This window comes from Aulostomus chinensis, chromosome 11, assembly GCF_037954235.1.
Source record: "Aulostomus chinensis isolate RoL2024-O1b breed Wild chromosome 11, RoL_Achi_v1.0, whole genome shotgun sequence".
Lineage (NCBI taxonomy): Eukaryota > Metazoa > Chordata > Actinopteri > Syngnathiformes > Aulostomidae > Aulostomus > Aulostomus chinensis.
Window position 1 is genome coordinate 1,178,265 of NC_141330.1, and position 27,267 is coordinate 1,205,531.

A 27,267-nucleotide genomic window follows, 5' to 3' on the forward strand; every position below is an offset into this window, starting at 1 on the left:
ACGCTCTGGAGGCACCACTGGTGAAAAGTTTCTCAGCGGCACCAGGAAGAAATCCCAACCATCAGCTGCTGTCGCGCTGCCTGCGTGTAGCTTCAGATCAGCTGGGAGGCGCCCGATGCAGAGCGCTGGCGTTGTCTAACAGCCTGCAGCTGTTGAGTGCTGCAGATGTCAGCGGCGTTTCAAAGGTGCGGTAATAACAGCTGACCTGATTCTGCAGCTGCTGGATTCCTGCAGCTCCTCGGCGAACCTCGGCTCGTGTGTCTGACCCGCAGGTTGGAGCGGCGCTGCATTCTTCTCCAGGTGTGTTTACAAGCTGTCAGTCAACCTGTGCAGAAACACGCATGAAGCATCTGTGACTTCAGGGGTGTTTTTGACCTCAGGTTCATCGCTCGCCAACAGCACGTCGGTCTGACTCTGGTTCCTCTGCGTCCATCAGGTTCGTTTCTTTCGAGTCGAATCCTAAAAGGAGCCATTTACATTCCCGGTTACTTGTTCATGTTGGAGTCTTCACTGGAAAACTTTCCTGACATCGTCACTCACATGCTGACATCAGTCAATCAGGACAGAGGGAAAATGCGCCGCTGAAATGAAAACGTCACCACGTAGAACTGAACTTCCCACTTTTAAAGCAGTTTTTTTAGCCACATGGTTTGATTCAGCTGTTCTCTGCCTTCAGGCGTCAGTCCTCAAACTCTGCTCTGACCTGTGAAACTGAAACAGTGTGTGTTTCACAGGTCAGAGTGATCTGCTTTCAGCCTGTTGAGGTCAGAGGTCAAGTGACGGCTCTGGTGAGCCGCTAGTCGACAGAAACGGATCCAAAGGTGCAGCGACCCGCGGGTGAAACTGCAGCCTCAGCTGATCCAGCTCACGGCTCCATTTTCAACCCGTTCAACACAACATCAACAACCCAGATGCCACAGCTGCTTCTACCAAACTACACCAGCAGCCATGACACCGCTGCACACGACATGACGACGTAGGTGCAGCGTCCCCACACACCCCAACACTCCTGCCCTGCTGGTGGGAACACACACACACACACACGCACAACTCTTCGTGAGGAAAGTTGCCTGAGTCTTTCAGGTCCAGTTTTGGCAGTAATTATGACGTTTTTTTGATGCTGACATTTTACCTGAGGAGACTTCTGACGTGAATCTAGATCACATAAGGGTGGCGAGGGTCACAGCCTTGCTAGAGCTGGCCGAGTCCATCGGTCAGGTGGTATGAGTCCAGTTCTTAGGCCAGACCGAAACATCCCAACGGTTCTGTGGACCGTTGCAGCCGTCATGGTTCCGCTGGGTCTGGGTTCTCACGTCTGGCCGTTACTGTCTGACTACACTTGGTGTTTTAGTTGATCTCATTTCCAGTCAAAGACGTCGTGTCTCAGCTCCAGCGCTGTGTTGTGTGAAGGAACGTTCTGGGAGCGACGGTGTTGAAGTGTTTTGTGAAAGTTTGATGTTGTTGAAAAGTCGTGTTTGACACATTTTAAATTCTGATAGAAGTTTTGCACTATTTGAAAATTTTGTCATGAAAAGAAACAAATCAGAGATTCCTGTAGTCACGGTTCTGATGTTCACATTTATTCACAGGTTTAGAAAATCCTCGAGTCAAAGAATGACCGTGGACGAGTGCCGAGTTCCTGCTAATACAAAGTTTGTCCCTGAGAGCAGACGAACACCCCTGCTCTGATATTCCAGACGCTGCTGAGAATGGCGTTTCTTTGTCACTGTGTTTGATACGATGTGGAGCTGAAGGTCACAGTGATTTTACATTCAGACTAAATTAGAAATATTTAAAAACACTTCTGTTCATTAAAATATGTCAGCTGGCATGGAACCAGAATCTGGTCCTATCTTGAGCTGCCGTGGAGACAAAATAAAGCTTTGACCTCTTTTTGTTGCCGGGACTTCACCTTCACAAACCTGCAACTCTGGCAGGCAGTTTGACATCAGCAGTTTGTAATTTCCTCTTCATCCCAGGACGACTGTCAAAGAAACACAAAGATTAATGAATCAGTCAGTTGTGAAAGAGCAGCGTCCCGGCTCGTCCTCCTCCAGACCGCTACGACTTCCCTGGCGACCCTGTTTCATCCTGAGAGTCCGAGTCTTCCAAAACGAATCCCACTGTCCTTGAGTCCTCTGCGTCCGCTCCACCTCGTGAAGATGCTCCATTAATGTTGGCCAGCGGGATGTAGGAGTAGTCACGTCGCTCGGAGAGGGAGAGAACCGCTGCTGAGCTGCCGCACGCCTTCACGGCGTGAACCAGCAGGCTGACCAGCAGTAGAGAGACGAGGCTCAGAGTGATGAGCAGCCAGCTTCGCCTGAGGAGACATCAAACGCCACATCTGACCGCCCTTTCATCATCAACTCATCCATGTTTGACTCACTTATTGTCAGCTGACGGACGTCGCTGCGGCTCGTCAGCAGAATTCTGGACCTTGAGTACTCACCAGTACTGCATTCTACACTGTTGCTATCAGAACCTGCCTGACCAAGTGATCAGTAGCTGTGTAGCAGTGCAAAGCTCAGCTGACTGACCAGGAGAGGTGCAGCAGAGTGATGGTGGAGGAGGAATACGAAGGACCAAGAACAGACTGATAGCAAAAATACTACAACTACAGTGTGGCGTAAACCTACGTCACTGGTTAGGTGGGTGTTCATTGGCTCAACAAGCTTTGACTGCAGTGTCTAACTACCTGTTCCACACCTGTACTGCCATTATTTGACACATATGACTTGACACCGCCCGCTGTCATCACATCTTGAGGAACAGAGGTATTATGACAAACACTGGCTAGCTTGTGCTAACAAAGCAGCTCGCTGTGTAAAGTCATGAAGTATTTCTACTCCATCAGTGAGTATTAAAGGTCGGAGGACCAGATCGGACTGCGTGCAAACCTCCCAGCTGGTTGGCGTTCAAATGCGTCCTCAGCCGACTCATTTGGTCAGAAAACTTGGTTTCCTCCATCTGTGTTCCCCTTCACAAAGCTCTCCCCAGAAACCATGGCAACCACCAACAATCCCTCACTTGCATGTGAAAGGTAAGGAGGCTAATGAATGCGTCCTGGCCTCAGCGTCAGCCTCCTTCAGATGCCTGGAAGCCCAAGCCAAGCGCAGCTCTGGAGGACGGCTCTGTTCTTATTCTCCCTTGCATCGCTGTCGTCTTGACGCCATCAGAGATTCAGAGATATTCATATTCCTGGTTGAACACCCGACGTCCGTCAGGGTTGCGTGGCACGATCGTCAAGTTAGCCTCAAAACACCCAATAGAATGAATTAGCAGTTTGAAGCCAGACTGACAGAATCGGACCCTCCAGACAAAGAGACAAAGGCAGGAGGGAAGGTAGGAACAAGCGTTGGCTGGCTGATGGTCGTGATGTCACACTCTAGCTGAGCTCACAATCTTTCTTCTACACCTGATGGACAGTCTAGTGTCTGAGCGCTGAGGGATAATCTCACGCTGTCCCTGTTTTTCTTCTTATTGATCGTGTCAAAATACAAAGCTCAAAGTGGAAAATGTGACAGTTTATTGACCAAAGACGGACAGAAAAGTTGAGAAGATCAGGGGTGAGGGAGGGGTCATGTGACATGACCTTTGACTCTTACTCTGTCAGGTAAGGCTGCTCCCTGTGAGCTTCTTCCTCTCGTCTCCAGGATGTAAACATCTGTGTGGCGAGGCAGTGTCCAGCTGTGCAGACGACACAAGAACACAAACGTGTCATCTTCCTTTCACAAATACATTTTTCTGAAAGATTATTGAGTGTTCCACGCAAATATACTTATTATATTGTTATTGTGTGTACTCATTATGCTTTTATTTAGTCAAAAACTAGTTTTGCTTAAGTACTACGTCACCTCAAGAGTATTTTCCAAGTCTCCGTTAGCTACCAGCTAAACACACGTGTCTGCTCTTCCTGCATCCTGGAGTCACCAAGATGTGATGCATGAGGGGAAACCCTCTCAGTGAGTGAGTACCCCGGTAGTGAGTACCCCCGGTAGTGAGTACCCCTGGTAGTGAGTACCCCCGGTAGTGAGTACCCCCGGTAGTGAGTACCCCCGGTAGTGAGTACCCCCGGTAGTGAGTACCCCTGGTAGTGAGTACCCCTGGTAGTGAGTACTCGGAAGGTAAAAATCCAGTTTTTGGGTGAAGAAGAATGAAACTGCACTTTGGACGACTGCTCTGTCCCACTGGGACCGTGGCAGAGACGCGCCGCGGTGAAGCAGCATGCTGGCATCGGTCCAATGGATCGGATAATATGGAACCAGTCAGGATTCATCGCTAATCCAACATGAGGATTTAATCTCTCTCTCTCACACACACACACACACACACACACACACACACACACACACACACACACACACACACACACACACACACCTGCCTGCCTTGGTGACGTAAATGGCACGTACTATCCCCCCCTCCCCCGTGTGTTCCTGACCCCCGCCTCTGCCCTCTCCACCTCCCTTGGGGTGGCTGCAGCCTGCCCCGCCCGGGCTTGGTTGGCGCGGCCCTGCTGCGACGCCTCACTCTCACTTGCCTCCATTGGGTCAACGGACTGCTCAAGTTTAGCGCACATAAACAAATGTATTTGTGCTGTTGTTAATTCTGAAGTGTAGCATTGTTACTTTCAATCTGTAATAATTGTGACGGCTTGTGATCGTTGGATCAGGCTTTGAGTTGTGATCTTTAATTGCCCCTCGGGGATAAATAAAGTTATCTGAATCTGAATACACACACACACACACACACACACACACACTTTGCAGTTGCTTCCTTTAAAGCGCTGTTCTGGTCCAAGTAAGATGGAGGACAGCTGTTATGTAATGATGTCATGACCAACAACCGTGCATGTTGGTCAGACCCAGTGAACCCGGTAATAAGACCCGGTTGATCCCGTTCCCATTTTGAAGAGTTTTGGTTCACTTCCTGTATTTGGTCCATTTCCCTTCCCACCTCAAATGAAACGGAACAAAGTTCAGCAAACAAAGACACCCAGTTCGGTGCAGACCAGCGTTCGGATTTCACGCCGGCCCAAACGACCCGGATCATCTGAGACAGCGTTCACTCGGACCAACAAGCTCAGATGTGACAGTAAAACTGTTCAGCCGTGTGTGTGTACCTCTATGTAAAGTGTTGTTGGTCTCTCCCGGCAGCGTGGCATTGCAGCTTCCTGTCTGTGGGTCACATGGGCACAGGCCGCCACACTGGCACTCCTCAGCACAGGACAGGCCGAAGAAGCCCAGAGGACACACTGACAGAGAGACAGTTCCCATCAGACAGGTCATGTCTGCCAGCCTCTCCTCCTCTGTGGTGGTTACTATGGTGACAGGTCCTGACATATTTTCAGCCTCTTAAACAGAATAATAATTATACTGAACTCAGTTGGTTGCTGGAGGCCCCAAAAAGCTCTACCTTGTTCACAAGTGTTGCCATGGAAACCAGGAGGGCAGCTACAGCGTCCGTAGACGTGGTCACAGGAGCCGTCGTTGACACAGGCGCAGGTCTGATTGCAGCCATCACCGTAGAAACCGGGGGGGCACTCTTTAAGAAGGGGGTGAAAGATATGGAGCTGTTTAACAGCACACTACTCGCTTGCTCGCCATGTCACCTGCCATTAACGCCACACAACGCTACCTGTGCAGTTTGACATCTACGAAAAAAAAACCTGTGGCTGTTCAGAGTTCAACACGGATAAATTCACAAACGTTGAAACGTCGCTGGACTTTGTCTCCAAACAAAGGAAGTGAACTCCAGTGAGGCCAGACAGGAAGTGACTTCAGGACCTCCAGAATAAATGCAATGCAGAAGAAAATGTTTTCCTGTACATGAATATTTGAGTCAAGTGTGACTCTTTAATAACTAAAAACTGGAACCTCTGCAAGACTGCATCACAGACACACAACTAATATTAAAGCTGCAAGCAGCGTTGAGCGGGCAGTCGCACCCTCGCCCATGTGGCAGTGCGGCGCAGTCGAAGGGCTTCTGTCCCGGGCAGGTAGAGGTTTTCAGACCTGGGCTGCCAGCTCTGAATTCACCCCCCCCTCCTTCCCTTCTGTGCCCTGTCTGTTTGAGGGGACTTCAGGGGACTCTTCTAGTGAACGATCCGCATTAATCCCAGGACTTTGGCCAAATCTTACATTAGAATTCACATCCCCTTTTTACATATCTAGGTGGCGCTGTGGAGCACATTTTGGCACTTTGGGGTTAATTTTTACATTTTGTCAAATTATTCACCAGACCTGATGTGTGCGCCAGATTTGATGAGTTTTCTGAGCAGGTTTAGGGGGTCAGTAACTGACTCACAAAGAGCACAAACACAGTTGGTGAATGTTGCTATGACAGAAACCTGAAGTTTACTCTCAGTGAATGACCTCCGACCTTTGGGAGGTGGGATCATCGGCATAGACATATTCACGCTCGTGCTCTTGAGAGTCGCCGCCGTAATCAAGGAGACGGAAACAAAGTTGTGTTTTTGTGCTTCATCCAACTTTACTCCAACGTCAGAGAACCCCACAAACCATAGAGCGACGACTTAAACGTTTGAGTCATGAAACCGGCCTAAAAGAAGCACTGAGCTAAACGCAAATTAGCTTAACGACAAGGAAAAAGGATTCTTTATTGGTTTACTTGCATTCTGACCTACAAAAATCAATTAAGTGATATAATAAGGGGACTTGTGAGGGAAAGTGTGTGTGTGTGTGTGTGTATACCTTGATTGCATGTCTTTCCTCTCCAACCAGCGTCACAGGCGCAGCCTCCTGCAGCCACACAGGACAGACATCAAACACTTACAGGCTGGAGCTGAGAGCTGCCACTCTGTTTCTCAGGCCCGGTTTACACCTCAACCTCCCTTCATCTCTGCGTCATCGAATGATGAATGAATGTAAACACGAGGCTTGAGGCCGAAGCCCGTTGTCATCTGGGCTCCAAAGACAAGTAACATTTAAACCTCAGGGTCAAAAACCACAACAGGAAATCGGCCCAACTACACAATTTGAACGACATTTTTCATCAAAATGCAACGACATAACAGGCGGAGTCAAGAGGGATGAAACAGGAAGTTCATCAAGACGGATCAGGCAGAGCAGAAACTGTGGAGTGGGAGGGTACACAGAATGAAGATCCTGATCAATAAATGTGTTTCTACAAATCTGACCATCCCTCTCATCGTGTGTTGTTGAGCAGTTCACCTCCACACTTACTGGGAGTGCAAACACCGTGAGCGCCACATGCTGGCGGCTGACACACCAGAGCGTCACAGGCGGCGCCCTGCCAGCCTTCCTGGCAGCGACAGCGCCCGTCCACACAGTCACCATGTCCGCTGCAGTTTGCTGGCTGGCAACGTCGCCCGTGCACGCACAGGATGGTGGAGACACGCCGGGCACAGCGCCACCTGTTGTCTGGTTTACTGGAATAACAAGCAGAGGGGACAGAGGTAACGTGGAGCACTGGAACTGTTGCGGCATCTCATGGTGAGTGAAATGTAAGATGGTTAAACTGGCTCACCAGTGATCAGACGGGTAACTGGCCAATGAGCCGTCAGCAACATAGGTGGAAGACCCGCCTCCATCCAGATTGATGGCATTGATGATTCTGTACTTCTTCAGGAACTCAGCCATCTCCCAGAGACTCATACTGGCAAGAGACCAAAGGAGAAACAGGGAGTTAGCTTTGATAGCAACCTAGCATCGGGAGTCACCAGTCACCAGCCTGGTGCTGAGCCGCGCTGAGAAACTGAGGGCAGCCGACACGTTCACCCGCGTCAGCCTGTAGGAAGGTCATTCACTCAATAATCCCCAGAGTCCCAGAGGGTCTGCAGGGTCACTGATAGTGAAGGGAAGTCTGATCAATAGAATCGATTGGTGGAGGGGTCGTGATCCTGACAGCAGTCTTTTATCTCCATTGCTGGTTCCATTTAGCATCGCGCCACATTTAGACTCACCAGAGTCGACCCTGCAACATCTGTCTGAGTTTGACCGAAGAAACAGGACAAGCAGCAACATGGCGGCTGAGTGGAGGAGCTGAAGACTCAACAGGCTGATCATACAGGCACGAAGACGTGAAGGTTTCATTCCACTGCTGCCCTGAATCTTCCCGTTTCCTCTCACAGATTCCCGGTGTGGTAAACACAGACGATGCTTGTACTGAGGAGTTTGCAGCTGTCTGATCCGGCGGTCACCTGAGGGACCGGAGCGAGCGAGCAGACCTGCTGCTGAGCTGCTTCAACACCACCAGCATCATCAAGCCAACCTTCCTGTCTTCCTCCTCAAGCTGACTTCTTTTCTTACCCTCTTGCTTCAGTTTGTCCGTCTATCTGGAACAGAACCAGTTCGCCCTCAGCGTTGTGACCGACCACTGTCCTGGCTGACACCACGTCCACAAAATGACGGAATGCACCTGTTGAAAGACAAAGCGTCAAGCCTGAAACGCGACAAACCTGCTGAATCACATCCTTGGTGTTTCTTGCTGAATGAGAGGAAACCAACAGGATTCATGCATTAGACGGCTTTGACGGTGTCCTCCTCACAGCTTGGTGTGGGTAATAACAACTATTTGTGTGTGGCCTCTCGGTGTCTGTAAATACGACACTGTAAACCATCAACTCATATCAGAGCAGGCGATAACATACTGAATGCTGCTGATGCTAATGCTAACTTAGACTCTACATGGGGGGCAGCTCATCCTATTTCTCATCCCAGCCTATTTTTCTAAAATTAAGGGACTAACATGAAGAAGAAATAATCAAGTTATAATCGGATATGAATGGAATTCACTGAAACAACACATGCTCTCAGTTTACCTAACTTATGTTTGCCAGCAAATGCTAACGAAGGTTACTTGCTGTCTTAAGTCACACGCAGGTGTGAGGGGTGCCCTGACGAGCCCCCACACCAACACTGATCCTCTGCAGGGGGGAGGAGTCCAGGTTTTATGAAGAGTGATAAATCAGGGGCTCATCCTCCTGTTTCACAACCTACCAGCGTCTTCCTGCGTTGGCAGTCAGGAATGTTGGCGTGAACTTTGTGTGCATGATTCAACAGATGGGGGGGGCATGATTTGGGTGTAAAGCTGAGGCAGGGCCAGCCTACAACTCCCATGACCTCCTCAGAACCCCTCCCCAACTGGTTCATGGGTCCGACCTAAACATTACCGACTGTTGTGATGTCAGTACCATTTTCCTGCGTCTTGTCACACTCGGCCTTCAGGCTTTGGTCAATGTAAACCTCGCCGTCTCTCAGCAGCCACACCACGCCGCTGACCAGCTGGACGAACGGGTTGGACTGGTCCAGAACATCTTCCTGGGACAGATACCTGACAGAGCAGAGATGGTAGACAAACAGCCTGTGATGCTCATGGGAAGTTACTACACGACACGGTGTTGGTTTCACATGAACGTCTGCATGCTAACAAGCTAACTGACATAGCTGATGCTAAACAAGACAGAGCACTCGTGCGTGGACTCCCAGGAGTTCCACGAACTGTTCTTGTCCAACACAATCAGCTATGATTGGTAAACTGAGTCGAAGCAGGAGGGACAGAGTGTTGGACGGCAGGTCAACTACAGCCGACTCAGGTGGCGGTCAGGGAAGCTACATCACCTCGTGAGTACAGTTGGGATGTCGGCACATCAGAACTGCCTCAGATACACAAGTTATTATCGAATATGGGAATGATGGCGAGGATCCAGGCCACGACCGTGACGGTGACACCTCCTTTAACGTGACATGAGACCCATCACTGACACACGCTCTTCGGAGCAGGAACACATGAAGACGTCATGTACTTGAATATGTTTTTGCTCTTTCACTAACGAGTGCTTGTGGTCGACCAGTGCTTCTCTAAAGACCCCAGCGTCGAACTGCCGCAGCAGAACGCTGACAGAGAGAGAAGCCCATTTTTCCATGTGTGTTTCCATCATTTTTCCATGTCTGAGGAAAATGTTCATGACGAGACGCTCACTGAAACATTCACGATTAACAGAAATTCACGTCAATATTTACCAGCGACTACTTAACAAACATCAACCAGGAGCTTCCTGGTTTGATGCAGCAGAAACACTGAGAACATTGAAAGTAAATCAATCTTCTAAATCATCGCCGTGTCCGAGCTGCTCCTCCTTCAGATGGCGTCTCTGGCATGACGCCACGCTTGTAGTTGCAGAACTCAAGAATCTTCCGGGTGTTTTCCCTCTGGTTATGAGGTCATCTTTGGTTACTTCACCCTTACTTAACCTTTGGTTATTTTCTACAATATTGTGGATTTGTCTGCTTATGACGCCTACGTCCTGTGGACTGAAATCAACCAGCAATGGAATGTTGGTTAACTGTACCGACGTCGGCTTTTCCTGGAAGAAATCGGCAAAGCGCTTGTCACTCCCAAGATCCAGACGCGAACCAGGCCAGCTCGATCCCCAGCAGCAGCAGCCGTCTTGAAAAGGTCAAGCTCAGTTCCCCCAATCAACCTGCAGCCTCACCCAACCAAAATCCAGTGGACACAGGTGAAAAAAGGCAAAGATGCCAGGTCTGTCCTTCCCGAGAGGACAGATAAACAAGTACCTCTTGTGTGAAATGCAAGAAGTGCATCTGCAGAAAGCACACAGCAACGTTCTGCCCATCATGAGGAGAACACTGAAAATGTTGAACGTTGAAAATCTGAGAAAATGCTGCATGATGAATTTAATGACCCGCCACATCATCACTGTAATTTTTTTCAACATAATTCAAGGGTTAAATCACCCGAGCCTCAACGGCCACTGAGAAAACCCGAGTCCTGACGTGACATCTGAACCTCTGCACGCTGAGCTCTCGTGTGCCCGCTTCATTCTCACCTTCTCTGAACTGAAAATGACCTGCTGTTTCTCATTTCGGAGAAATGTTGGTTTTATTTCCTCTGAGAACTGAAAAAAAATCCCTTTCACCGCTTCACAAACACACAGAGGGAAGAACTATCACAGCACTGTTTCTACCTGATTTACTTCTCCTCAGCAGCTTCAGCTTCACCCTCTGAGAGCCTGCAGGCTGCTGGACCAGGTTGAAACCCAGCAGGTGGAATGTTCCCTGTCCAATAGTCCACAAACAGGCTGCGTTTGTGTCCATCAGGAGAAACAACGATAATGAGCAGTCGCTGTTCCTACCGACGTCGGTGGCGTGATGTTTGGGTGTCAAACCTTACAGGTGCACGGAGGCAGCAGAGGAAGTGGACGTGCACCTCTGAGTCATGTTGTTACGACACGCGTCTCTACATGATCAGTCACTCTTAGGGTTACTGATTTTACAGTGGAACCTCAGTGAACACGTCATACGGCGCGAGACTGGACTCATCACCATGAAGACGATAGCCACCAGAGGTAATGGATACATGCCCCGTATGAGCGTGTGTGTCTCTTACCCAAACACCAGGGTCCCGTCCCGCCTGATGCCAAACTGGGCGTTCTGCAGCCCGCCGCTGTCCTGCACCGCCCTGCCGTCACTCACCACGTTGCCCAGACACTCGCCTCTGGTCGTGTTGAAGAAACCGGCGTTCTGAGCGTACAGACACCCGGCAGACTCGGCTGTTTCCTCAACTGTGGCCCGCTGATTCATGCCGCAGCCCCCCGGCCCACCAGGCTCCAAGACAGACACTGTCCTCAGGGGATCGTGGACCACAGTCATGTGACCTGGAGTCAGAGAAAGTCAAACAAATGAGAACGTGAGGACAAACTGCTCAGCACGGATAATCAGATCAGCCCCGAGAAACAAGTTCTGCTGAGTTTCTGACCATAAACCCATCTGGAGGTTCCCTGCACGTTGGACACAAACACAGTGGACTCGGCCACTGGCAGCCCACTGTGGTTACTGGCGGGCCAGCTCTCGTGGGTGGTGTTACCGTAGGCAACAGGCTGACAGTCTCTGACATGGCGGTGAGAGTGACGCGGGCCGTGGCCGTTAGTGTAGGGCAGCAGGACGTCATCCTCCTCTGAGACCCTGAAAAAAAGAGCAGGCTGGTCGAATGTCTTTACGGAAAATTAATGGAGGTTTTATACAAGTATCTTTATACATCCATCCATCCATATATATATATACATACATACATACATATAGAGAGATAGAGATATACATATATTTATACACATATATACATACATACGTATATACACACATATATACGTATGTATGTATATATACATACATACGTATATATGTGTGTGTCTATAAAATCATGCACAATATCGCAGTGAATCTTTTTTTGGAAATCACTTTGAATTTTTCTTAAGATTTTTTTTCCAAGCACCCGTGTCCAGTTTATGTATTCATACAGCTTTATTACATATAAATATTTTAATATATGAGGATTTCTTTCGAACAATAACTTTATTGTGTTAATTATTTCATGAAGGTGTTAATTCAAGGTGGAAGTGAGGCTTCGCGGACTGTGCAACAGCACCATCATGTGGCGGAAGCGCCTTCCTACACCAACTGTCAGTGACAGAAACGACAGGAACACCGCGACTAGGAAGTTTTGACGGACTAAAACTTTATTCTTCATCACCATCAACATAATTCAGACAAAAAAAATTTTTTTAATGACGACTGTTCACGTGACTTATGCACTCAAACTCGCCACAAGCAAACACAACTTTCCACGTAATTATTAATTTGTTTACTTAAGTGGGGTGAAAGAGAAAAGAGGAAGAAGTCACATGATTAAACTTTGCACTCAACATTTGCTCACATTTATGCTTTTGTGTGGCGGCAGCTAACATAAAGAGGTACTCTTGCTAGCATGGAATCTGACCATAATGAATCATAATAATAAAACATTTAAGATTATATTTAGCCTGTCAACTCAGAATCAGCAACGAGTAAGAAACAAACATTGACCGGCGCAGCTAACAACGAACTGGCTAACATCAATCGTTAGCACGCACCGGAACCGGAGGACTTACCGTGGGTTTTGGGCCTCGGACAGCCGGACACAGAGCCACAACAGCAGCCAGACACACCGACACTTCACCGACACTACTGCCATATGAGGTGGAATGCTGTTCTGCCACTCGCCCCTCTCCTTGTGGTGGCTCCCACATCATCCACCTAGCAGACGGGCTCAAAGTTAACGCGACAGATTACTTCCTGTACGACTTTCCAAAATAAAAGCTTAATTTTTAACCTACAGACTAAAAAACAATTTCATTAGCAGAAATTGACGCGTAGAAATAATACAACCCCTCCTCGTAAGAATTATTTTATTAATACACCATCAATTAAGTCATAAACACATGATTTTTTTAGAGTGACTTTTGTTTTGTTGCCCGGAATTTTCCGGTGATTCTTCAAAATAAAATAGTTGTTATTGCACTCAGTGGTATGTATCTACTTGTGAAGTCCACACTGATTGAATTAAGTATAACAGAGACCAAGTCGATTTTATTTCTCTTATACTATGCGTACAGGATAGGCCAGACCGTCGAACTTTGATGTCCTTGAATTAAAAACATTAGTTCTAGGTGTAAATTTGTCAAATTAGCATTTCTAAATATAGTCATATTCAGTGACGTGCGGTGAGGTTCATGGCTGGTGAGGCACTGACTTCATCACAATCAGATCTGTAAACATATGGAAAAAAATGCATTTAATAATAAAAAACAGACAAAAAATGGCTTCTGTCTGCCACAGCTTCCTCAGCGCTTTAGATACTTTAGCGTGAACCTACTGCTTCCACTGAAAATACAATTTAGAAAATTGTTTTAGCTTTGAAATGTAATCCTCCATTGTGACATTGCGGCCACTCAGGAGGAAAAAAAATAACTGAATGACTGCGCTTGACTTTTCTTACAGTAAATTGGAGCGCGCTGTCTCTTATTCTGCAGCGGAGCGGAGGAGGCGCAAGCAGAATCCCTGAGCTCACTAGCGCCTCCTCCGTTAGGCAGGCAAACTGCGGGGCTCACCCTGCACCTTTTCGCAGCCGTTTTATGATCGCTCAGCACAAGAAACACGTTTCACACACATACTGTTTTCGACAAAAACACTATACATTATATTCACCAGCTAAACTATAGAAATGTAGTTTATATAGCAAGACGGGCTCCCTGCGTTGCCAGCAGCACAGTTAGCCGAGTCAATTCCTGGTGAAGCTCAGCCGCCTGTTGCCTCACCGCACGGCTCTTCTCAGTATTTGAACGATAAATATGAAAAATCGGTGATTTTTAATAAAAAATTACTTATAATTGGTTTAGTTAAAAGCAAAATAACTTTATAGTACAAATCAAAGGATAAATACAATAATGACATTTATTTTTTTCAATTTACATTTTTTTCTTTCCATGATGACAGGTGAGGCACGGCCTCACTTGCCTCCCCTGACCGCACGTCACTGGTTATATTTGTCATTTTTACTACCACATGTAAGATTCATGGTTTTGTTGTTGTAGCCGAGCCACTCTTGGTCGGACCGGGGGAATGCTTTTCTTGTTACACAAGGTGGAAGTTGAAGGGTAAGATGGCAGCGAGTATTAGTGCTAAACAAGGGCTGTTAAGCAGTAAAACCTCGCTGTTTCACGCTCTCCAAGGGAAGATAATATCCAGCAGTTCGTGTGTCCAGAGGTCGGCTGGAATCCAGAGTGTGAGAGCCGCAACCAGCGCGCCGGCGGACGGCCAGCGGCACCATGAGAAGTACTGCCTGGATCTGGTCCGGTGGGTGGTTCTACCGTTAGTTAGGCTGTGGTAATCATGTGGTCGTTGACTCACTGTGTGCTACACATCCACGAGTCTTCATTAATCCTGGAAAACACTTATAGTCTGTAAAAATCAGTTCTACATAGAAGAACGCTTCTTAAAAACAAATACCGGTCGTGTGTTAATCACCTAGCACATCGTGGAGTGGGTAGGTAGCACTTTGCATGTTAGACGAAGACGAATACAGTACTATTAAGAAGTGGTGTAGGATTAGGACTAGCTCTAGGACAAGATGGAAGAGGTGTAGGATTAGGACTAGCTCCAGGACAAGATGGAAGAGGTGTAGGATTAGGACTAGCTCCAGGACAAGATGGAAGAGGTGTAGGTGTAGGATTAGGACTAGCTCCAGGACAAGATGGAAGAGGTGTAAGATTAGGACTAGCTCCAGGACAAGATGGAAGAGGTGTAAGATTAGGACTAGCTCCAGGACAAGATGGAAGAGGTGTAAGATTAGGACTAGCTCCAGGACAAGATGGAAGAGGTGTAGGGTTAGGACTAGCTCTAGGACAAGATGGAAGAGGTGTAGGGTTCGGACTAGCTCTAGGACAAGATGGAAGAGGTGTAGGATTTGGACTAGCTCCAGGATAAGATGGAAGAGGTGTAGTATTAGGACTATCTCTAGGACTAGGTGGAAGAGGTGTAGGATTAGGACTAGCTCCAGGACAAATTGGAAGAGGTGTAGGATTAGGACTAGCTCTAGGACAAGATGGAAGAGGTGTAGGATTAGGACTAGCTCCAGGACAAGATGGAAGAGGTGTAGGGTTAGGACTATCTCTAGGACTAGGTGGAAGAGGTGTAGGATTAGGACTAGCTCCAGGACAAATTGGAAGAGGTGTAGGATTAGGACTAGCTCCAGGACAATATGAGAGAGGTGTAGGATTAGGACTAGCTCCAGGACAAGATGGAAGAGGTGTAGTATTAGGACTATCTCTAGGACTAGGTGGAAGAGGTGTAGGATTAGGACTAGCTCCAGGACAAATTGGAAGAGGTGTAGGATTAGGACTAGCTCTAGGACAAGATGGAAGAGGTGTAGTATTAGGACTATCTCTAGGACTAGGTGGAAGAGTTGCAGGATTAGGACTAGCTCCAGGACAAGATGGAAGAGGTGTAGGATTAGGACTAGCTCCAGGACAAGATGGAAGAGGTGTAGGATTAGGACTAGCTCCAGGACAAGATGGAAGAGGTGTAGGTGTAGGATTAGGACTAGCTCCAGGACAAGATGGAAGAGGTGTAAGATTAGGACTAGCTCCAGGACAAGATGGAAGAGGTGTAGGATTAGGACTAGCTCCAGGACAAGATGGAAGAGGTGTAAGATTAGGACTAGCTCCAGGACAAGATGGAAGAGGTGTAGGGTTAGGACTAGCTCTAGGACAAGATGGAAGAGGTGTAGGGTTAGGACTAGCTCTAGGACAAGATGGAAGAGGTGTAGGATTTGGACTAGCTCCAGGATAAGATGGAAGAGGTGTAGTATTAGGACTATCTCTAGGACTAGGTGGAAGAGGTGTAGGATTAGGACTAGCTCCAGGACAAATTGGAAGAGGTGTAGGATTAGGACTAGCTCTAGGACAAGATGGAAGAGGTGTAGGATTAGGACTAGCTCCAGGACAAGATGGAAGAGGTGTAGGGTTAGGACTATCTCTAGGACTAGGTGGAAGAGTTGTAGGATTAGGACTAGCTCCAGGACAAATTGGAAGAGGTGTAGGATTAGGACTAGCTCCAGGACAATATGAGAGAGGTGTAGGATTAGGACTAGCTCCAGGACAAGATGGAAGAGGTGTAGTATTAGGACTATCTCTAGGACTAGGTGGAAGAGGTGTAGGATTAGGACTAGCTCCAGGACAAATTGGAAGAGGTGTAGGATTAGGACTAGCTCTAGGACAAGATGGAAGAGGTGTAGTATTAGGACTATCTCTAGGACTAGGTGGAAGAGTTGCAGGATTAGGACTAGCACCAGGAGTTGATGGAAGAGGTGTAGGATTAGGACTAGCTCTTGGATTAGATGGAAGTGGTGCAGGATTAGGACTAGCTCCAGGAGTTAGATGGAAGTGGTGCAGGATTAGGACTATCTCCAGGACAAGGTAAAGTAGGCGTAGGACTAGGATTAGCTATGAAATGAGTTCTACCTACAATAGATCTCGTTTCTCTTGAATATCAACAATGTAATTTAACTACAAGTATTGAAGAATAAAAAAAATAAATCAAGTTTATGCCTGCCCCCGTCCTCCCCCAGGTCCAGAGACTACGAGGGTTTTGTGTCCTCCCTCCTCCTGCCAGAGAAGGCACGGAACTCCTCTCTGGCTCTGAGGGCCTTTAATGTGGAGCTGGCTCAGGCAGGTATTCCCACTGCAGGACTGACGGGGATTACACACGTTACTGGTACTAATATGCACTTATTACTGCTGCCACTACTCTTACTTGTACTACTATTTTACTGGAACATCATGTAGGAATCTAGTACACCTTCTGGTCCCCTTTACTTCCTACACTTGTTAACTGACTCACTGATCATGTCAGTACAAATGTCTGCATCGCTATGGAAACAGCAGCAGTCTACTAGCAGTAGACAGAACTCAAACATGTAGTTGGTGCAGTGTAACAGTTCTAGTGCCATCAATCATGAAGACAAAAAATAGAATCAACCAAAAAAAAGTAAAACTCATAATCAACACATCCATCCCAAGTGTCCATGAGTGTCACAAGTACTGTAAAATACAGGAGGACGCTTTGAACTATTGACGTGTTTCCAACCTCCTCCTGCATCCTGCACCAGTCCACACCAGCTTGACCTGAGTTTTGATCACATGACTGACAGCTGAATCAATCACGGCTTCAGAGTCATAAATAGTTCAATCATTCTGGTTCAAGTCAGAAAGCTGGAAATCTGATGATACTTTTGTGTGTTCTAGCAGCTTCCGGCTATGATGGATGATGTCATTGATGACGTCATTGTACCGTGTCAGTTTTTAAATTTACTAATTCATTGAAAACCTGTTGGTGGGTTTAAGGGTCCAGAGGGTGAAATTACTTAATTGCACACTGAAAACATTTAATCCCAGGTATCACATGTGTGTTCCTGCACCAGGTGAAGGACTCCGTCTCCCAGAAGACCATCGGTCTGATGAGGATGCAGTTCTGGAAGACGGCGATCGAGGAAATCTACAGAGATGAGCCTCCAAACCAGCCAGTCAGCGCTGAGCTCTGGAAGGTGAGGACCAGCCTGTCCAAACATTGTTTGATTTTCATTTAAAAGTGGAGTTGCAGCTCTTGTCCTGAGTTGGACTTTTACATGTATAACACCAGAATACACAACCCTAACCACAGATAGCACTCTTTATCATTCACATCACTTAAAGCTTTTCTGAATTCGCAGTGTAACTTGTAGTCTTTTATTCGCTTCTGTTTCTGTGGCGATCTCAGTCGTGTAAGATGATGATCCCATGCTCGTCTGTCTGCTGATTCACAGGCGGTGAGGAAACATAACCTGACCAAGAGATGGCTGTTGAGGATCATCTCGGAGAGAGTAAGACACAATGTTGTAATATGATACAAGAAGATGTGTAGTTTTTTTAAACATGAGCATTGAGAGATTTTTATACTATGTAAACATATCTGGTGTTTGAAGGAGTTCTTCATGAACCACATGACGACAGGAGGCGTACCTCTTTGAAGTTTTAGTGAATTCAAATCATGGCAGCCACAGACATACTTCCAGGTCGTGTCTCCCAGTAAAGATCTGTCACTCACTTCCCGTGACCACTAGGAGGCGCTATGACTTTACTTCAGCATGTAAATGTCTTCAGGCTCAGGGCCTTCATCAAAGTCCTGACTGTGTGGAGTCCAGTTCTCATTCTGAAGGAGGTTCTGACCACATCTGAGACGAGCTGGTGGACCCACTAGGAGGAGGACGCTGTAAAGTCAAGTCAATAAAGTCAAATGTGTGTGTGTCTCAGGAAAAGGACCTTGAAGACAGGGTGTACAGGAACCTTCAGGAACTGGAGGCGTATGCGGAGAACACACAGTCGTCCTTGTTGTACCTGCTGCTGGAGTGTTTAGGTGAGAGCAGGTAGTGCTGCTGCTCAGCTCCAGGAGATACGAGAGTCAGTCTTTTTGTTCGTAGATTTGGGGGTTGAGAAACAGCTGTGGACAAAGTGAAAGAAGTTATGTGAAGAAATTTGATCTGTAATAATCAAACTGTGGCTCTGCTTTTGCTGACAGGGGTGAAAGACGTCCACGCCGACCACACGGCGAGTCACATTGGGAAAGCTCAAGGCATCGTGACGTGTCTGAGAGCGACTCCTTATCACAGCAGCCGGCGGAAAGTTTACCTGCCCATGGACGTCTGCATGCTGGTGAGTCTGCCCTTGGCTTACGGCTGGTTTGTCTCAGACTTTGTGAAGGCTGTCTCATGTTTGTGGCTCCTCGACGGTGACATTGTGGCTACAGGCTTAAAACTTCCATGTTATTTGCCTGTTGATCATGTTCAGTTTTTGTCTATACACCCAAATATCAGTAATAAGATGAGATCGATGGCAGAGCAGAGCAGCTCATCTCTGGGGAGCCGTGGGGTTTGTCCCTCTGCCTCGACCCAGCAGCTGTGGACCAGAGGCTTTCTGCCCCACCGCCACCCGTTTGTCTCTGTTTACCTCTGCGTCCTCACGAGATCCTGAGAAGCGGTGAACTGCTTCCTCCAGTACCGTCGTCTTAATAACATCCTGTGTTGTAGGAGGCGCTTATACTTTCAGGTCTTTTTCAGCCCTGCATTTTCTTCCTGTATAACACCAGTTTGTGTGTGTGTGTGTGTGTGTGTGTGGGGGGGGGTTACACACCTGGCTCCTGATCTGTTCCCTAAGTTACCATGCAGCAGCACGCATGCCTGCACATGCTCATCGACTCGGCTTCACATGATGTCAGATGATATTGTTGTAGCAGTGGTCAAATCAAACCAGCGCAGGATCATTACACAACAACCATATGCCAAAAACCAGAGAGCCTGAGATTTAAACCCTCCTGCCTGAGATACACACTGTGCAGCGTTGTGTGGGCCATCTGTCCCACACGGAGGGTCACGCTGCTGCTGATGGTGATGGCGGTGCGTGTCGAGGAGTGCATATCGTGCAGATGTAGCCTCTGCCCTTAAAATCTTCAGCTGGAGCGATGACATTTATGACCTGAGGCCTTCTGAGCGTGCTCACCTCACGTCCCCTCCGCTCTGCTGCCTGAAGAGGGCGCTAGTGGTGCTCTGAAAACACCCAGCACATAAGAGCTCTTTCTGTGGCCCAGTGTGACTCAAACATCCCTGAGAAATGAGTTTCAAATCCCTCAGTAGCTCATGAGTCAGTTTTCTTTTCATACAAGGTAGAGAATCACAACACGAGAAGCAACCAGACCCCTGATTCCTTTCATTGCAAATCTTTCACGATTCTTTAACTCTGTTATTCAGATTTTCTGGATCGAACCAGATTTGTGAAAGTGTTTTTGCACCAAACTGATGACTCTGCTGAGACCTCAGACATCAGGAGCTGTGTTGGTGTGTTGCTGCAGCACGGCGTTTCTCAAGAGGACTTCATCCGCGGCAGCCGGGAGCAGAATGTCCGAGACGTGGTGTACGACATCGCCAGCCAGGCTCACGTACACCTGCAGCACGTATGTGTCACACGGCTATCGTAGACACCTCAGGATGACCGCCCCAGTTGGCATCAACCTCAACAAAATAGCAGACCGTCACACACTCGTTTTGCACGTATCAACGATCAGTTTAGCTGCTCGGCTTGATAACAGCGGGATTTACTGCACCAACTGTCCCCTCACTCACGTTGTACACCGAAGCGAAGTAAGTCTCGCTGAGTGTCAATGCTGGAGCTGACATTCATCCGTGGAAATCTCAACCTCCTGAGCCTTATATGGTGTTGGTGTGGCGATGAGGTTCTGACAGACAGAGAGAGAACAGATTTTCTGGTGTTTGTTATGGGAATTCCCTTCACTGGGAATCGAGAACTTTCACACTGAACTATTAAAAAGTGAAAAGTGAGATAAAGGATTTTTAGGCAGTTCCGGTGTCATTTAGCACCACAACAAAAAGGATCTCTGACAAAGACAGCAGGTCTAGAACCAAACACTTCAAGATAATGTAGTTCAAAGTGAATCTCCCTGAGCAAACACTTCTGAGACACGGCGACAAAGAACTGCCTTTTAACTGGCAGCAGACCCAGAATCCATCTGCATGGATCACGCAGTTCAGGGTTGGCCAAATGTTGTCATGGCAACAGAGCATCTAATTTATTAGTGTGATTCTTCAAGTACCACTGAGAGCTACTCCACATTTCTCCATACATCGTTGACATAGTGAGAGCTGAGGCCGCTAAAAGAGCTTTTATTTTGAAAACTCAAGCACAATGTGTTGTGTTTCTTCAGCTTGCAAATGTTGGCAGCTCAATGGATGATTCAGTAAATGTCCTGGATCATGAATTAAGATCATATTTTTGAGTCAAGTTGCTAATATAGGGCTGATGAGCTCAGCGCTAAGTGTTTTCTTAGCTTTCTTTAGCGTCCACTAGCATGCTAGCAGATCTGTTAATGCCTGGAGTTTCTTCAGTCAACTACAGTCTCAACAGCCAGGACTCTGCAGGCTGCAAACAACAAGGACAGACAGGATTTATGCTGTCTGTCATGATGTTCTCTCCTCACTGTCAGTCAGTGGGAGTCCTTCACTAATTAACATGAAAACCATGTTAATTATGGAGGCTGTGTGTCTGTAGAACATCAAATACTCTTAATCCCTAATGGCATTCATCCATTTCAGCAAGAGCAGAATTATATATTTAAATATGTTCAAGAGACACATTTTCATTTGTGTGAATATGGCTTCAATGCCACGTTCACCTGTCAGAAGAATGATGCTTTTATTTCCTGTGTGTTGCCTTCAGGCACGATCGTTCAGCAAAAGCGTCCCGGCAGCTGCGACGCCGGCCTTCCTCCAGACGGTGAGTCCTTCTGCAGCTAACCGATGATTGGATGGGTGTCATCAAACTCCCGTCTGGATCTGTTCTTTGAGTTGAGTGGCTGAACCAGTGATGCCAGGTTGCTTTTAGGAGAGATTGTGTCGAACTGGAGCACATATGTTTTCCCCGGGATGCAGCCATCTGTCATGAAGACGGAAACAGACGTGTTTCCCCTCCATATGAGAAGACATCAGGGAGCTGAAAGTGATTTACAAAAATTGACCCCACGTTTGATTGTCCTCAGACCTGAGAAAATAAAATGATGTCTGAGATGAAGAATGTGATTCATCAGCCGTTCACGTCGCATCTCTGTTGGGGGGAACTGCCCCTAGTTTGCGTGAGCCTACCTAGCGGCGCACGGTGGGACGCTAGCAGCAGGAGCTGTGGAAGCGTTACTGGGAGCTGTTAAAGGTGCTGGAACAACTTTGTGGTCGCAGCTTCTGTTTCTCGAGTTGATTGGCGTTTGATGCGTCTTCACTCGGGCTGAAGGCCTCTCGATAGGCCCTCTGACATCATTTTGAGAGGATTAATGTTACGCTCCTCTATGTATTTAAAACATTTTGGAAACAGAACTTGCGCCACCTGTGTTCTTTGAGAACAGACTCCACAAAGCAGAAGGAGCAGCCACGTATATTTAGCGTGAAGCCAGTAGAGGCTGATGGCTAACAACCACCTCTCCAGGTCATCGTCCGCTGTCATGTACATCGTCTCCATCGAGCCGTATGATCATGAATCCACTAACACTTTGCTGACGCGGCGCTCGCTCCCCATCTTGCTGAGCGGTCCAGACAGTGCATTCACTGGAAACAACTCATGCATGGTAGCGCCATGTTTGTTTTTAAATTTAAGATTTGAGGCCATGAGTCATAGCTCGCTCCCTACATTGAGTAATTGTTGATCTGATTTATATCTCATGGCCTCTCTGCCCAAAAACACCCCCCCATGGCCTCCTGCATCTAGAAACCCAGTCTTCAAGCTGCGGTGGATCGCTGAGGTTATTTGTGTGCATGAGTGAGTGTTGCTCCAGCTCAGCGTGCTCATCCACGTGAGAACACACAACAAGCCGCTCCGCCTTTCTCACTCTAAAAATTTAATCCACCTGAGTGGCAGGACGAGTATCAGCAGAGCCGCTGCTGAAGCCCGAGAGACGTTAATGCCTCATCTTTGAACCAACCAGGTAGAGAAACTCCACTGCAGGGGCGTCGGCAGGCAGACCCAGCACACGCACACACACACACAATTGTTGTGTTAGCACTTAGTAAATCACAAATATTCAAAGCAAATGAATCAAATGCACAGTTTGTCATGAGCTTCATCATTCATTCACAAAACCCTGTCAAAGCTTGAACAATTTTTGAGTTACATTTTGATGTAAAACTTGTTTTTTTATGAGAAATCGCCATTTTTTCTTCCATTTTGCAGTGTGCATACACAGATGAAGCTGATATCTGCAGACGTCTCTCCCCTCATGGTCTTTCTTTCATCCAGAGGAAGAACCGCCAAATTTGCTTGTGCTGACATTCTGTATCATAGCAACCAATGAGTGTGTCAGCTGAAGTAACGCTGTCAAGCACCCCCAGCGGAAGCGTCCAGCACCGAAAATCCCCTTTGATGGGCAAAAGCTTTTTAAGGTTCATAAAATAAAACCAATGTTCATTTACTCAAATATGATCAGTCGTCAATCAGCCCAGGAGCCACAAAGCACCTCCACCTCCAGCTGCCCAGCAAAGCTGCCAGCAGGAAGGCTGACGATGATGAAACGACCAGCCAGCAGCAAAGAAATGTCCCGTTGTTTTGAAGAGGTGGTTCTCCAGAGCTGCTCCTGTCTGTCTGATGAACTCTTCTTCTGTGGTGTGCTGTGCTGCAGGTGGTGCTGGAGGACTACCTGCAGAAAGTGAGGAGGGCAGATTTTGATGTTTTCCATCCAAGCCTGCAGAGTAGAAACCCCCTCCTCCCCATCCAGCTGTACCTGCGCTCCTGGAAGAAGACCTACTGACACCAGTCCCCCTTCCCAGTGACTCCAGTCCAACCAGAGCCCAGAGAGTCTGGCTTCCTGGGGGGGGGGGCAAGTGTTACCATGATCATGAGAAAAAACACAAATCGTCATTCTGGTTTTCTGCAATTTGAGTCTTCGTTTTGTGGGAGGTTTCGTGAGTTGTCTGTATAAACTAACGTGGGCCCTGAGGGGAGACGGGTCTCTGGGCCGCGTGGCTCTGGAGTTGATGGACAAGAAGAGAAAGCGATCTCCAAAAAGTTGATTTTGTCTTTCCAGTAGTCATAATTACATGTCTTGAGCCAACCACGAAGGAGTGATTTCCCCTCCTGAACTACTTTTTGGTGGTTCCAGAATGTGGAGAGGCAGCCATGTATATTTAATGAGCAGCTAATGGACAGTTGAGCCGAATGTCTCGTTGATCTCCAAACGCCTATTCCTGACTACTTGAAAGGCAAAATCCGCTTCTTTACCTGAAGGATCGCTTCCCGTGTTGTTTCTGTCATCAGTGTTTCCGACCGAATCACCCAATCCTAGACGACCTGGACTCACCTGACCTCGCAACCTCTTCCATGGACTGAGGCTGTAGTCAGATGAAGCCTCGATCACCAAAGACCAGAGAAAATCTGTACAGTCAGACTGGTTTCACTAAGAACTAGATTTGTTGCTCAGTGTGCAGATACACACGCACACTCATTTTTGCGTACCGCAAATAGGAATCGTCATGATCGTCCTTTCTTCTCTGCAGACACACACTGCCTCGTGTGAGGGCTGACTCTAGATCAGTGGATTGAGCCAGGTTGGGGTAAAATAATAAATCCATTGTAATAAGACAGAAAAATAAAAATACAAGAGCACCGTTACATCTGGGTATCATGCAAATCCTCTCACGTTTCCTTGTAGAAAACACGCATGCTGCCTTCGAGGCCCCATGTGTTCCTGTGCGTGCTGCATATTTCATGACTTAAATGTTTCATGATGTGAGAAAATGTATAAATGCACCTATTGACCCTTAGAAGCCACCAACTGAACTGTAAAGGAGCTGTTAAATATTCAGTCTCACGGGAGGCAAAAGCAACGAAGATAAAGTACAAACGTACATCAGGTGAGTGGAGGAGGTGAAGCCTGCAGCAGTTAACGGCTCAGAGGAAGTTTTCAGGCTGGCGGCGGGAACGCAGGTCACTCGCCCAGCTCTTTACTGTGACAGATGTCTTAATCAGTCCTTAATTAAGCCTTCAGCTGTCACCATCACAGCTGAGACCTGTAATTACCTGCTGAGACCGGCCAGCAAGAGTATTTGTTTCCCCAAAGAAGACAAAAGTACACCACTGAAGGTGGAAACCATGTTTTCACACTCCTACCCACTGGATTCAGCTTCCACATCCGTTGGTCGATCTGATTGGTGGACGGTGACCTACGATAGACAGCTGGTTCCTCCAGTCGCCTGTACTGTGAGGGTTCTGGTTCTCTGGGTCTGTGACTCCCACAGGTTGCAGCCCGATCCTGTTGCGTGTAAACCACAACAAAATAAAGACTCAAGTGTTAACATTTGATAAAAGATGCTTGTTTAGTCACTCAAAGGCTTGAAGACGTCACGTGATCAGTTTGAATCCCTAATAAAAGATGAAACCTTTCAACTTTATTTTTATGTATTTATTTGGTTCATGTTTTTCTGCCCCAGACGATGTGGATGTGACACGTTGATAGGAACAAACACACCACAGAGACTTTCAGCCTCGCTCCTGCCTAACACCATCAGCAAATGACCGCCGTCAAGGTCTGTCTTGTACCTGCATCCCACAGATGAGTCACCATTCTGTTGTAGCAGACAACAATGAGAGCACACGAGTGAACATGAAGCAGAGGAGACGCAGATGCATTTGTGGGAGTGAAATACGCGAGAAGATGAAAGCCGTCTTAGGGTTGTTCAGGTTACGTCCTCCGTGTGAATGGTGATGGAAATATAGACGATAGTAGAAATCATCAACCGTGTCACAGCAACTGGTGGATGTGCTTCAGCAGATTTAGGGTGAAATATTTTGGTCTCAATGCTGAGAAAACTACACAATATGAGAAATAAAGAAAATATTTTTTGAAGGGTTAATTGGTTTTTTTTATCTATATGAGTGAAGTTCATCCCTCCCTCCATCCATCCATCCCTCCATCCATCCATCATCCATCCCTCCATCATCCCTCCATCCATCCCTCCATGTTCTCCCTCTTCTCCTGTTGAGGGTGGTGGGGGTGGAGCCTATCCCAGCAGCCTTCCCCCTGGACAGGTCACCAGTCCATGGCAGGGCCAACACATAGAGACAGACAACCATTGGCTCTCCCAGCCACGCCTACGGTCAATTTAGAGTCTGGATTAACCTGGTCCCTCTTGATGTCTTTGGACTGTGGAGGAAGCTGGAGTACCAGAGAGAACCCAGCAGGAACAGGGAGAACATGGAGACTCACCCAGAAAGACCCCGTGCTGCAGCCGGGGCTCCACCCACAACCTTCTTGCTGGGGGCCACAGGGAGGACCACTGCACCACCGGGCCACCCATGAGTGAAGTCATTTGCTAAAATAACGTGGACCAGTCTTTGGGTTGATGGTGAGCTTTTTTATCATTTAAACTGTTGCACAAGGATTTTTGTCCTAAACAACAAACAACTTCCACATTTCCACATAAATTAACCTCTGAGCAATGACATCATACCTCCAGGTCTTAGCTTGCCAACCGTGAGCTCAAAAGGTCCAGAGAATAAAAATACAGTCAATACAGAACCCTACACATCATGACAATGACCTCAAAAACTAATTCATGGATGGGATGGAGCTCCTGCAGCTGCCGTGATGCCATGACGATGACGACATTGAGCAGCTGATGATCACCTGCTAATGCTAAAGCTACTTGCTAATGTTGGATGTGCGTTACAGTACCACGGTACTCTGGTGAAGGCCTGAACTCAAAATTCTTCTTTAGTGAATGCAGAGATTTATTTGATGTTGGGTTCACCGAACACAAACTCACTCTCCATGGTTGAAATACTTTCATAAAGTACTGACACCTTGATGTTGATATAATATTGATACTAAAGTACAGTACTGAAGCTCCAAAACTGCCTGGAGACTGTAAAACTAAAGTGTAGTCACAGTGTTTCATCTCTGCTGGGGGGGCAGAAATGTGTCTTGACACCTGAGGTTCAGGTACCCAAGTCTGACACCTGATGATGAGTACAGGCTACGTTATTTTTGAACTAAAAACAATGTTTCTGTCTTCTCAATAATTCTTGTCCTGCTGGCGTTTGTTTTCATGCTGCAGAGCTGGAAAGAGCCTCCTGTCGCTGGTGCTAAACCACTGGCCTGCATGGCAAACTTGCTTCAGATGCTCTTTAAAAATCAGCACGGGTGTATTTTTAGTTTATTGACTCACCGACATGTTTTCACGTGAATCTGAGCTAATTAAGAAGCCCCATCTGCTATTGCTTGGAGAGGCGCTCACATCTCTGATTGACTGATTGGAATGATTGGTTGTCTGATTGGATTATTGAACAGCCTCACTCTCAGAGGCAGAGTG

General features: G+C 47.4%; 2 protein-coding genes across 4 annotated transcripts; one reads left to right on the top strand and one right to left on the bottom strand.

Annotated features, from left to right (window-relative positions):
• Positions 1 to 1,551: 1,551 nt before the first annotated feature.
• nagpa (N-acetylglucosamine-1-phosphodiester alpha-N-acetylglucosaminidase) lies at positions 1,552 to 13,109 on the bottom strand. 2 transcript variants are annotated; one of them, XM_086217585.1, is made up of 12 exons: positions 12,929 to 13,109; positions 11,761 to 11,966; positions 11,392 to 11,659; positions 9,176 to 9,315; positions 8,292 to 8,400; positions 7,510 to 7,638; positions 7,206 to 7,411; positions 6,714 to 6,761; positions 5,416 to 5,544; positions 5,123 to 5,254; positions 3,606 to 3,687; positions 1,552 to 2,320 (listed from the first exon to the last, which is right to left on the bottom strand). In XM_086217585.1, exons 1-12 carry the CDS (start codon positions 13,009 to 13,011, stop codon positions 2,062 to 2,064), a joined length of 1,791 nt encoding a protein of 596 aa, XP_086073711.1. In that variant the 5' UTR covers positions 13,012 to 13,109; the 3' UTR covers positions 1,552 to 2,061. The 2 variants fall into 2 exon arrangements, with proteins under 2 accessions (XP_086073711.1, XP_086073710.1); XM_086217584.1 differs by having other exon boundaries at positions 5,123 to 5,320.
• A 1,315-nt stretch (positions 13,110 to 14,424) lies between these two features.
• On the top strand, positions 14,425 to 25,357 carry ndufaf6 (NADH:ubiquinone oxidoreductase complex assembly factor 6). Of its 2 annotated transcripts, none has more exons than XM_086217586.1 (9): positions 14,425 to 14,672; positions 16,945 to 17,044; positions 17,797 to 17,919; positions 18,178 to 18,234; positions 18,665 to 18,767; positions 18,930 to 19,063; positions 20,256 to 20,357; positions 21,638 to 21,694; positions 23,580 to 25,352. In XM_086217586.1, exons 1-9 carry the CDS (start codon positions 14,479 to 14,481, stop codon positions 23,706 to 23,708), a joined length of 999 nt encoding a protein of 332 aa, XP_086073712.1. In that variant the 5' UTR covers positions 14,425 to 14,478; the 3' UTR covers positions 23,709 to 25,352. The 2 variants fall into 2 exon arrangements, with proteins under 2 accessions (XP_086073712.1, XP_086073713.1); XM_086217587.1 differs by having other exon boundaries at positions 14,525 to 14,672; positions 16,945 to 17,048; positions 23,580 to 25,357.
• The last annotated feature ends 1,910 nt before the right edge of the window (positions 25,358 to 27,267 follow it).